Genomic DNA, 13,058 nt, shown 5'->3' with positions numbered 1-13,058 from the left:
CCCTCGGCTGCCACGGCCTCCCTGCTCACCAGCAACAACGATTGTGGTGAAACATTGAAGCTTTCCTCTGAAAAATACACGCAATTTATCTCCCGTTCCCCTGCTTCCCCTCCTCTGTGCGTCAGCTCTCCCAACCTCATCTTCTCAGCCCCGCACCCCATGAACTGTGAGCCCTGTGAGAGTTAAATATCTTTGGTCTATCCATCTCCCTCTCCTCTTTAACAACACCACCTGCTTTCCTTTCTCTCAACCGAGCTTCATGGACACAGGGGTCGCACTCTGAGCTGTAATTGCACTAGCTAATGATGCATTCAGACCACATAATCGAGGTCTTCGGTGCCAGATAAATGTGAAAATGTCTCGCAACATGTTTGGTGGTGCCTGAAGTGTGTCTCTTTCTCTTTTCACGGTTTCTTTCTTCCTGTATCCGTGTTGGATGAACCCTCCAGGCTGATTGGGGATTTCCTCCACACAGTTGAGACGGCAAGGAATGTTAATGCTGTGCATCGCAATCAGTTGCTGTTATCATTAAAGCACTAAGCACATGGTCCAGGGCAGAAGCTGTAGCTGTGCTACATGATGATGTTTCAAAATAGATTTGACTACTGCAAAAGAAAACCAAGGAATTGGAATCCAAAACCCATCCATCAGCATTCATCTGTCATTATCAATTACCATCCACTACTGGTAATTGCGTATGACAAGCCTCGCTTGTAATAATGGATGGGCTGGTTTTGTTACAGTACATGGATACTTGGGTTAGGCCTTGCACCCAGAGGCTGGAAGCTGAAACTCATGATTAGACTGGTAATCGGAATTGGAAGGCGTACAGTCTTAAGTTAATTTTCATGACATTTACAAGATTCCTGGGCTGCACAACACATTGTCTTCTGCATACAAATAAGCACACCCAGCTCAGAATCTGCCTCTGTACACTTGTATCGACATTTCTTTAATTTATAAGTAGAAAACAACAAACAACTCCAGATGAATTCTCACATGGTTCATTTGACGCAAAGTACAGTGAGCTGCTCTTCTCTGCTCAAATTTAGTTTCACTTAAGTCATTTTATTTTCCAGTTGAACAGTGCTTTAAATATTTGAATGTCCTCAGACATCCACAGACATCAAGCTAAACCAATCTGCAAAAGGAGAGCATCATCTACACAAGCTTGTTCTGCATTAGAGCTGAGGTTTTGGGGGTTGGCAGCCAATAGTTACCGTTATGAGAGATGTATAAATTGGCTTCTATCTGTTCAATGTTTCTATTTATTAAAATGAAGGTTGTTGCTCTGAAGATACATTCTCTGCCATAAAAACTGACGTTTATGTCCTAATCAGATACAATTTTTACAGTCAGTAAAGATGGGACATTTGTTTTGATTTCTAACAGCTTAATTACGCAGGAAATAAACCAATAATGAAGTAGGCATGCAAACGATAAATAAAAAATATACAGTTACATAAGTATATTTTTTTTTAAAGAACAGGTCAAAAGGTTTAAGGTGGTCCGAAGCCTGGCCTTTATGATTTCTGATGTCATTCTCTTGGAAGTGTTGAGCTGAGTAGTTATGAAGAGTGGGACTGGAGCGATTTCAGTGAGTATAATTTGTGGAGTGATTCTCGTGGCCCCGGGATATGTCTTCCACCGTCTCTCAGCAATTTACAGAGGTCATGTTGTCCTTGAAACATTATTATTTTCAACATAGTCGGCAGGTAATTGTTTCCGCGCAATTTACTATGTTACTATGTACTGTTTTTTGTTGACATTTTAGATATGTCTGAATCTGAATACCAAAGGATGATTCTTGTACTACTGGGATCTTGTCACATGCTGTAGCCTGGAACCAATGTGTTGCTTTACATTTTGCTTTCTTAATGTCATTGAAGTTATCTGACTGGAAGAAAAATAGAAGAGGCAGGATGACGTCAGAAAAAAAATGGTTTTGTCTGATCTAGTAGTTATCGGGCTTTAAGGCCACGTGCCAAGGTCTCGCCAATACTCCTGTGCCTAAGCAACTACTTTTATCAGCATCAAATAACTACTTAAACCTGAACCTTTCTGAAAAATTACAACTTGGAACAAACATTGTGATAAGAAGTACTTAATGTGACAGAAACTATCTTTGGTAAAAAAAAAAAAAAAATTAGGTGTACATTTATTATTTTTTAGTTCAGCCTATGACCCATCTGTTCATACAGACGGGGCGGGGTTTATGACCTGCATTGCAACGAGCCACCTGCTGGAGTTTTGGCTTCACTTTTGGGGAGCTGTCAAATCATCCATTTTTATATACAGTCTATGGAAAAGAGAAAAATATATATTGAATTATTGCTCCTATCAGGCAAAGCTATATTGTAGCTTATTTCTTGGTGTCATAGAGCTCCATTTTTCTTCCCGAGGTGTGTTGTTGTTATTGAGCCACGGTGTTGCATTAGATGACATGTTCCAGCTTGCAACGTGCACTTTAGCATTGTGGTTTATATTGAGTCAGTCTCCAATGCACTTGGTTGTTGATGTAAATACTCACTATGTCATGTATTTTAATCCACAGCCAAAAACAGTCCCAAACAAATGCACTGTTTCATGATAGTTACAGTGCCCAGAACTCTTGGGGTGTTACTGTGGCTGTAATTATATATTTCTGCCTTTTCTTTACATATATTTACATATTCAGTCTGAAGCTAAAGATTATGCTGTAGCTGGCATTTGACTTGGAAAACGTGTATTGCCAGATGGCAAGGGACATTCGCTTTACAGGGTGCAAAGGCATTTTGACAGCAGGTGGGTGGGTCATTCTTTTGACCATACTAAATGCAAATGTGTACCATTTCCATGCAAATCTATGCAAAATTGACCAACATTTTGGAGTGGATGCATAAAGGAGACCTGACAAAGTAGGATTAGAGCAAACAATTATTTCCAATAAAGTTAGTTTTGTCTACTACATGTTGGAAAACGGTAACAACAACAAAAAAAACTTTTCTTTTCTTTTGTCTAATCAGGTGAAAGTCTCGTTGAGATTAAGATCTCTTTTTCAAGGGAGGGCCAACAGGGCAACGTAAAAACACCTTTACAACGATAAGGACCAACATCAGCACAAAAGCCAGTTGTTTAAACATCTTGTTTTTGCCAACCAACCGTCCAAAACCCTCAGATATTCGTACAGAAGACAATGAAATTTGACAGCAAATCCTCACATTTTAGAAGCAGAAACTAGAGGATGTTTTGCTTTTAAAATAACTGGAACAAATTATGGATTATAAAAATATTATTCTGATGATTAATGAGTCACCCGATTGTTCTCTACTGCAGTGTCAACCAGCAGGCTCAGTGATCAATCCATGTTAATCTCTAGCCTTTTTAAAGCTCTCTGTCTTGACTGAAAGAGGCTGAGGTTGGATTGATTGGCATGTTTAAGCAAAGAAGGAAACCACCCCACCGTTAAACACTAAACATCAGCAGGTGCCCTGCTCAGGGGGGCCATGACGTCAGTTGCCACAGTAAAAGAAAGCCTTTAAATGATTTACTGTGTAGGCTAATTGTGAAAATCCCACTCCGATCATTTTTTGAATATAGACAGGCTTTGGGGAAGAAGGGCATCTACTCCCACACTGCTTTCAAAATCATAAAATGAATGTGAGAGCTCATATTTTCATCCAGCCTATGTTTTTAAAACATGCAGAGGTGTGGACAAGTGCTGGGTTCATCTGAGATTGGTGCAGTCTGCCCATAATGCAATCTATGGCCTTTGTTTAAAAATGTTTAAATAGACTGTGAATGACGGGGTTACATTCCCAGCTAATTTTTGTAATAACCTGTCTAGACCCAACATGTCAGTCTCCTTCTTCTCGCCGAGTGTTGGTCTGTGACCCCTCTGGCTCCAGGTAAAATTCACAAGACCACTTCTGCAGCATTGACCAAGATTGTTGTCTGTTGCATTCAATCTTCAGCCCGCCCACCCTCGGTTGAACATAGTCTTTCTCTCCTTTCATCCTCTAAAGCTCAATTTTCTACCTCTTTCTCTCGAACCTCTTTGCCTCTCTGTTTCATCAGATCTTCTCTCCTGTCTGCCTCTCTCTAATGTCTCACTGTCTTTTCTTACAGCCTGTACGCCTCCTTTCTTCGGAAGTCTTACCCGAGCCCACCCCCACTTTTTTTTTTTTAAATTCAAAATTGGACAGATGATCCTGACAGTCCTCATTAATTGTGTATGATAGCATTAAATCTCTAAGCACTCAGTTGGGTCACACCATTTGGAAGACAGATGAGCCGATATCAATTAATGTGACAGTTGAGTGCCTTTCTGCTTAGACCAGTCCAGCTGCCTTCTCCCTTTTTTTTATTTTATTTTCTCCGCCACCCACCCGTCCTCCACTCCCCAGAGGACGACTGTCAGTTGTTCTTTCTCCTGAGCCATAGATAAGGAAGGCCTCTCTAATGTGACAGTCCATAACAACAGTGGGCTGTCAAGCCAATAAACAACTCTTTGTAGCCATGAGGACAATGACTCAAGTGCTTTTTTTGGGAACAGCTTTTGTCAGTTTTACTTGATGGTATTTTCATAATGAGCACACTATGTAATGCATTCTTTAATGACAATTTAGAGAAAACTTGGCAAATTATTTACAAATATTTTTATTAATGCAACCTTCATTGCTAAATGTACTTAGCTCTGATGACTGAGTAGAAACTGGCTAATAATTACAAGACTGGTGTTGTAAATGGCAATATATCGCTCCATTAGACAGTCCAATCCTCAAGAGCCAAGAGGCAAAACATGGTTGATTTTCATTGAAATAGATTGGCTGGTGAAGCTCAGGTCTCCTCGGCACCGGCTTAATTGGAGACATGAAGCCCTGAGTTTATCATTATGAACTGCAGCTACATTGAACACGCATTGGAGATTACTCAAACATTAAACATAGGCTTGTTTTTTTTTTTTTTTTGCTTCAGACGGCCACAGTGTACTGCAACAGGCCCTAATTGGATCTGCTCTCATATAGATCAGAGAGGGACATGAGGCTTCGCCTACTCAGGCTCCGGCTCAGAGTCCGTAGAGAATGTTGTTAATATTAACATTCTGTTGAGGAACACTATACATGGCAACTGTATTTAAAAATACATTCATCCTTTATGCATGCAAAGAATAACACACATTTGCCCGTGCCAGATTTTCAAATGCGAGGATTTGATTCCGATCCCAGTTTTCCAATTTTGGGATTTTATTGTTGTTCAGATGGTAAATTCAAGAATTGACACCTCTTGCAGCAGGTTTTACTATTTTATTGACCAACTGACTAATTGATAAATTGCACAAATATCGAACTAAAAGATCGGGGGTGAAAAATGTTTGTCATTGCACCATGTGTTGAGCCAATGCAGATTTAGTTTAAATTGAATTTTGTGATTTGCAGTTACAACTGAGTGAGCTGAAGCATTTCTACTGACAAGGTTTTGGTCCTCACTTAACATGTAATATACAGTACTGGCTCTGTGGCTGTGTGCTGGTGTAAATAAAAGCCAAGATGTCCTTCAGTCAACTGTAATAATCATTAATAGAACTTGTTACAGTGGTGCCATCTATAGATGTCATCTCCCCAACATCTTTTGCACTCATTCAGCTTCGTATCCTCACACTCCCACCGCGGTGCCTCACTATTGAGACTATGTATTCACCGTTGTTTTCCCGGACAGGTTCTCGCCAAACACGCTGGACCTTATCGGAGCTGAACAAATTAATCTTGTTCCCTTCTGACCAAAAAAGCATGCTCCCAGTATTCATCAGGCTTCTTTTCATGTTCCTTAGCAAAGTTCAGACTTGCAGTTTTTTGCCAAAGAGCAAGCAGGGTTGTTGTTTGTTTTTTTTCCTTCTTGGACGACATCCAAGACTGATGTTATGCAATATCCTTCACACTCTGTGAGCTGTCACAGAAACTTCGATTTCCAGTGACAATTCCTGTGCCAAGTCTGGAGCACTTGGCTGTGTTTTTCAGAGCTAGTTTGTGCAAGTACTGCACTGTCCGTGGCTGAATAGTGGTACTATGGCTCATTCTACACCTCCTCTACACTGCTGCAACTGTTTTGACTGGTTGTTTGTTGGTCCCCGAGCTTTCTTTATTCTTTTCCATTTTTGTAAAGTCTCACAATCAGCTTTTTCAATTCGTCTGGCAATTCTATTCCATGAGACATGCAGATAGACACAGCTCATAGATCCAAAATTGAGAAAGTTCTGGTGTTCACAGGTCATTTTTGTAATTTATTTTTTTATAAACATGTTCATGTAATGGGGCTAATTGGAAATCACAGTTGTGCTCAATTTAATTTTAGCCATCACGGGTCTCTTAACAGGGTGTCGGTGATCACGGATGTATTCACTTTTGTTGTACTGCATTTCTGCTTTGAGGCCTACATTTTCAGTCTAGTCTTTTTAAAGTGTTTGTTTGTGATTGGTCATAAGGAGGAATTGTTTGACTTGTCAGCTTAGAAATTGTTGAGTAATGATACAGTTATGATTCATTTGACATTTAAGTGATATCGCACAAGGATTTACTGTTTGCTGTATGCCTGCTCTCCAAAGCTTTGCTCTACTCACACAATGTCCATAGTGTGTGTGTGTGTGTGTGTGTGTGTGTGTGTGTGTGTGTGTGTGTGTGTGTGTGTGTGTGTGTGTGTGTGTGTGTGTGTGTGTGTGTGTGTGTGTGTGTCGAGTAGTTTGCAGGCTCGCATCTCGGAAGCCTGAAACTCCCTTTAACAAGTAACATAAAATTACACCTGAATTATACGTTTAATTTGTTACTGACTTTGTCTAAACACCCACACAGAAGTTTCTCGTGTGCGTCACCCAATTTGGGAAAAAGTGTGAGAAATGAACATATTAGCTCTGTTGATTCACCACACGAGTTTTCAACTCTTCTGAGAATTAGCAACTCGCAACAACAGAGACCCAGACCGATAGGAGGAAGTCTCATTAAACCCCTGTTCATTCCCCCGGCCCGGGAACAAGTGATGACACAGAAAGTGAGGCCGCAGCTGCCCACCATCCACTTGGAGGCAGGTGAATAATGTTGGCACATGATGTTGATTTAGTTCCAGTAGCTGTGGCCATCTTTGTGTACAGCTGCCATGGTTTCTGGTTTCATTCTCATCTATTGTTACGTTCACGGGAAAGACAGTCCGTGACCCCTGTGCTCTGCAGTAGTACAACAGACAGACGCTTCTCAGGAAACCCAGTTTATGTTACATGAAGAGCAGCAACTCTTTCGGAAGATGATTCACTCACTTCACTGTCGAGGTTAACGTGCATAACATTTACCGTACGATTTCTTCAGCAATCATCCTGAGGGCAATGTAGCTGGAGTGATGCAATATATCTCAGAATCTGCTCATTATTTTCGATGGCAACATTAAAGATATGCGACTGAAAATAACATTATGGAAAGGTCACCTGTTAATGTTACATTAGCTTCCCTTTTTATACATGTCAAGGTGCTACCTCCATGTTTGTTGTTTGTTTTAGCTGTTCTGTTGCAACTTATTTGATTCTCACTGTAATTTGTGGATAAATTTAGTTCCTAAATCAATTTCTTTGCAAGAACCACTAACGCAAGATACAATTTTCGGACCCGTCAAAAATACAGATTACACCACCAAAGATTCACCGTCGGCACCAAATGCCTCTAAAAAAAATGTCATGACAATCCATCCAGTGATTGCCAAGTTAGACGAAAGCGGTGGACAGAGTCATTGGTGCCATGACGCCATGTCTGTACCATTGCTGAAAGTGTCTCTTCGCTTATTCCTGTTTCATGCGCCTTCTCTTCTCCGCTGTCCCTTTCACTGGCGTACCAACTTTTTTTTGTCGCTCTTCCCGTTTCTCACAATCTCTCTCTTTGACCCTTTCCCTCAGGTATACCCCGGGCTAATGGTGACTGCAGGCCTTATCCACTACATGCTCAACCTGCTCCACATCACGGTCCACATCCGTGACGTGTGCGTCTTTCTGGCTCCGGTGTTCAGCGGTCTGACCGCCATCTCCACCTTCTTGCTGACGCGGGAGCTGTGGAACCAGGGCGCTGGGTTGCTGGCGGCCTGCTTCATCGCCATCGTCCCCGGCTACATCTCTCGGTCTGTTGCTGGCTCTTTTGACAATGAGGGCATCGCCATCTTCGCCCTGCAGTTCACCTACTACCTCTGGGTATGTACAATGGACTCTTGATTTAAAGGTGCAATAAGGAATTATCTTGAGGAAAATGTAATTCTGATGTTGATGGACACCTCTTTTTTTCTAAAGGGGTAACGTAATGAATCAGAATCATGTCCTATCAAGCTCTCTCTTGTGCAGGTTTTGATTCCATTAAAACCATAATGCTGAGGGGGGCAGGTTTTATGCGGCCATAAAAGTAGCCCTACTTTCAAATCCTACTTGCCTCAGATGTTGAATTATTTATCCACAGCCTTGAAAGGCACGCTGGGCATCTGTGCAGACCATTTGGAGCCCAGGAAACTACATGCTTGACTGTAAAACCTTCCCAATAAGATGACCTTTAAGAGTAGAGTTGAAAAGATCTCAAGTTAAAGGTTGGATAGCCCTTCTCTCACTTTACCTTCCCTTCCTGAAGTACATGAAGTGAACTCAGCAGGTGGTGTTTTATCCCACAAAGCAGCTGACCTCGTGGAATTTACTGTTTTTACCAATTTCATATTTATTTTGTGTTCTACCTCTTTTTCTTTCTTTTTTCCCCCCTTTTGGTGAGTAAAACATGAATTGTCCTTGTTATCCTCGTGCTGCAGGGTAGACCTCGACCAAACAAAGCACCTCCACAGAGGAGGAGAAAATGTTCTTTGTGAATACAGCTTAGATGTTTGCAGGAGCTACATCGCAACACATTTTCGAAATGGTCGTCCACAGTAGAAGGAAAGGAAAGAACTTTTCAAGCTGAAAGATGTTTGAAACAGACTTTCCACTTTACCTCTGTCTGTCCACTCTTTTTAGTTGCATCAGCAGCTGCCTTACAGCCCTGCAGCTATCGTACTATTGAGTGCTTCATGTGTGCCTGTATATAAGTGTGTGTCTGTGAAATTGAAGAGCTCTGCTTTTCAAACGGTTTATCAGCTTCCCCATCTTCTCTATTGGTTTTGACCTTGACAAGTATTGCGGATTTTCTCATTCTGTATTGAGCTGTAACTGGTCAGGGTTACATACTTGATTTGTTTTCTTTCTTTGTTTTCTTTTTTTTTATGTCAATCCGAGATGGAAAAAAAATCTCAGCGGGTTTGAGATTAAAATGGACATTTACTTTATATGCAATATTAACAGTTAAGGAGCTGGGCAATTCACATGTGAAAATTGCCCTGCTGAAAGGATGCTATTGCAGGAGCAAAGATAAAATTGAATATAAAGGTGCTTAAAGATATAATGTGTGAAATAATGCAGCAGAAATGGACAAAAAAATTAAAGCAGTGAATGTGTAATTATGTAGGGTTTGCTTTATGCTAACAATACTTTCAGCATGTTGAGGACTACAGACATGAAAGGGTTTCCAGTATTTGTGCTATTCTGCCAGGAAGAGCAGACTGTTACAACAGTTAAGGGTTAATCTTGTTTCTAAGGCTGAGAAAATAGCTAGAGGGAAACTGCACATTCTCTTAATGCCTAAATATCACTGCCTGCCATTAGAGCACAATGGACTGGCTATTTATACAGTATCATGTCACTCCGTAAAATGACTTTCTATTAATAAAATTGCCTTATGTTCCAGTTGACTGCAATGGTGCAATATAAAGGTGTAGCAGGTTAAAGTGAAGCAATTACCACACCTGCACAGTTAACCTGTGCTGGAGCAGGTGTCGAATGAATAGGGCGGAGTATTTTAAGTAAGTACAATTTGATATTGTACATTTTATCAATATAAAAGAGATCAAACCAAAGACCGAATTGATTGTATGGGAGGTTTTTAAGTAGTGACTTGCACAGGCCTTATTTATTAAAACAGAATCTGCAAGGAGCCAGCTGCACCTCCCCCCCCCACCCCCCTCCCCGCAAGACTTTATACAATACACACATTCAAAAAGGGAAAGAATACCTGTACAATATGACATTTTTTTCAAATCATTTATCCTTAATGCTTGGCTGTAAACATGAGCACGACTGTCCTCCATGTTTGATGCTACATAGTTTGTAAGGAGCTATCATCTTTTGGTTTTGAGCCCAACCGAACAGACTATGTAAAAGAAATTTGAGCATTAATCGTCGATTGCTTTCATTTGTTCACTCCTTATTAGAGCTTCTCCGTCTTTGCTTTGCAACTGCTGCTCAGTTTACTTTGCCAAAGGACATTACTTCCTTTTTGTATCCTTAAAGGCTGTCTGTGGTATTAGCTGGTAAAGATTACATGACAGAATAGCACAATCCTGTTGGAGCCAGCGGAGACTCATGCATACTGTATAAGTCACATGTCTATTATTGACCGACTGTTGCCGTGTGGTTGTAGGAGGAGATAATTCGTGGCTGGTTCAATCCAATTTACTAGAGTCACAGAAATATGGCAGACAAATAAAGCCTCTTTATATAACCTATTTATTTATAACCCCTTAATTTTTCATTATACCACTCATGTTCAAATAGATTTAAAAAAAACAACTACTTTCACTTTTCGAAACTACAAAAGGCCTGCAGGAGTCACACAATTATGCAGATGTAAATTTTGAGGGCGTTACAACACTGCATATCAGCATTCAGGATAAATGTTCCGTCTTAGCTCATTGTTGGGCGAGTACATTACTGCACAGCACTCGGGTACAAATTCTGGCTAAGCCTAAACTATCCACACAACAAATGCAAAGAGATGTTTTCCTGATCACTGCACATATTTAATTAGTAAACATGGAAATTGAGGTTGCCATTTGATGTTTTCGCACCGCCTGTGTGTGCATAAATATAACTCTTTACAAGAGGCTTTGAATTAAACTCAGAATGGCAAATTATGGCTTGTCAGACATATTGCTTGTCGGTTCCTAAATGAAAATTGCAGTTGCGAAAAGACAATCGGAAGTGACAAGCACTATTAAAATGTTCATGTCTCTTAATTGTTTTCCAGTTTAAAAAAAAAAAAAAAAAATTATTCTATCGTTAGGAATTTTCACTGTAAAAATACAATGTGTCATTTGAATTCTTAATGGAAATATTCTACACAGACACAAATTTCCTCCATGATTAATCTGCTGAATAGCAGTGGCGCCTTTTGTTATGGTGGATTATCTGAAAAAGTGGTTCGACCAAAGGGTGGTTCAGGAAGTGAACAGAAGAGAGCTGCCATTATGCATGTCTTTGAGTAATAGTAGTATCTCATAGGCTATATGTCCAATTTTTCACATTTTACCTTTAAGGCGTTGATTTCCCTTTATGCTCAAGTGCAAAGACATGCTGTGTAGTGGAGGCTTTCATCCAGGTGGAAGTAGTGATGCAGGTATTTCGTCATGCCATGCCTCACTGCTGTTTGTCACAGTGTAACAAGCTTGGCAGTACAGTTGCCGCCGGCTTGGAAGGGACCTTTAATCCATCCGAGGATTCAGCCATCCCAGGTTATGTCACTTTGTCAAATCATGCATGGACGCATCTCTACATGTGGTTTCCAGCTAGCATAAAATCGCGAGGGTCGAGTACGCTTCTCTGCGGCCCTTTTTTGAACTCACTGTCACCGATCTGGCAGTGACCTACTGTTTAGTGTCCAGGTGGCTGCAATTTAAGTCCCGATACAACACCACTGATTCTGTGTCTGTGTTTTGACTCAGCAGAGTGAAACTAAGCTGCTGATACTTTCATTCGCTGGGAGAGTTTACATCCACAAACATACAGTGCATATCTGGAGGCCAAACATACTTAGAAAATGTGTGCAAACTGCAAGCTTTACACATGGAAATGTGTGTGTATACACAGAACAATAGAAATCCACACAGGATTTGAGTATTTGCTTTCTCCCACCTTAAAAGGGACTGCAGATGGAAATTAGCTAGTAGCTCAATCTGGTACAGAGCATCGCCTCTCCTTTTGAGATGAATGTACTCTGTACTATAAATAAAAATACATTTAAACTTAATCCACCAGAGGATTTGAGTGTCGGCTTTTAGAGGGACAATGGCTTACTGCCATTGCAGAGGTTTTTGAATTCAATTTTAAGGAAACCGTTTTCATCTTTATTATTTAAGATAGGAAGATTATTGGGACCAACAAAGGCTAAACGCCCCACAAGTAGCGACAAGAATTTCCACCAATACAGATTTTCAATCTCAAAAGTCAGAAGGTAGATGTTAGAAAAATTACTCGGAGGCTTGGTTCAAAATCAAACACATCGGACATTTATTCTTGCAAGAAGGAGCACGTACGTGCACCCTCAAAGAGAGGTGTCCAAAAAAAGGCCACGTCCCTCCTCCGTAGGGCAAACAATTGACAGTCACCCCCATTCCCTTTGTATCTGCTTTCCTATGGTAATACAGAGTTGGTTGTAGGTCACAAGATAAGGACAACCAGGGGAGTCGTCAATTAGATGCGGAAAGTAAAACAAAAGGAATCACTTGCAAATAAGAGAGAAACCCAAAGAGACTTTCCGGAACCACAATGCAAACAAGAGGAAGAGACAAATCTTTTCTTTCCATCAGTAGGACGTGTAAAATGTTCGAGAAGTAAATGATACTAACTCCAACCTTACAGACAATACATCAAATGACAGGTAGAACATGATTGGATCATTAGGCTTGGCACCTACTACAAAACTAAAAGACGCCTATTACGACACTTTGACTTGTGAACTAATTTTTTTTAATTGCGCAGGAAAGGGAAGGAAACGAAGGAAAATCACAAAACTTTAGCTGAGACGATTTGAAAAAAAAAAAAAGAAGGACCGCGAACTCGGCAGAGAGCTGCAGTCGAGTGAATTTTATAAGAGGTGAGCTTTAGGTGAGCTGTGGCTTCGCACGGAATCTGGATGAACTGCATGACAACTCTGAGATGATACTCCTGCTGTTTTCAGACGGTTTTGAAAATTACTTCTCGCGCGTCA

At 40.6% G+C, this 13,058-nt stretch overlaps 1 protein-coding gene across 1 annotated transcript in view; it reads left to right on the top strand.

Moving 5' to 3' along the window:
• LOC138617716 (dolichyl-diphosphooligosaccharide--protein glycosyltransferase subunit STT3B) overlaps positions 1-13,058 on the top strand; it is a 74,505-nt gene that overhangs the window by 32,394 nt on the left and 29,053 nt on the right. The window contains exon 3 of the mRNA XM_069692949.1: positions 7,910-8,197. Coding sequence (XP_069549050.1) covers positions 7,910-8,197 — 288 coding nt within the window. The remainder of the gene's footprint in view (positions 1-7,909; positions 8,198-13,058) is intronic.

This window comes from Brachyistius frenatus, unplaced genomic scaffold, assembly GCF_029030835.1.
Source record: "Brachyistius frenatus isolate BFR_SWC_R1_liver_20210118 unplaced genomic scaffold, ASM2903083v1 Contig_2, whole genome shotgun sequence".
NCBI lineage: Eukaryota > Metazoa > Chordata > Actinopteri > Embiotocidae > Brachyistius > Brachyistius frenatus.
Note: the sequence above shows the minus strand (reverse complement) of the source record. Positions and strands in the feature narration are given on the sequence as shown.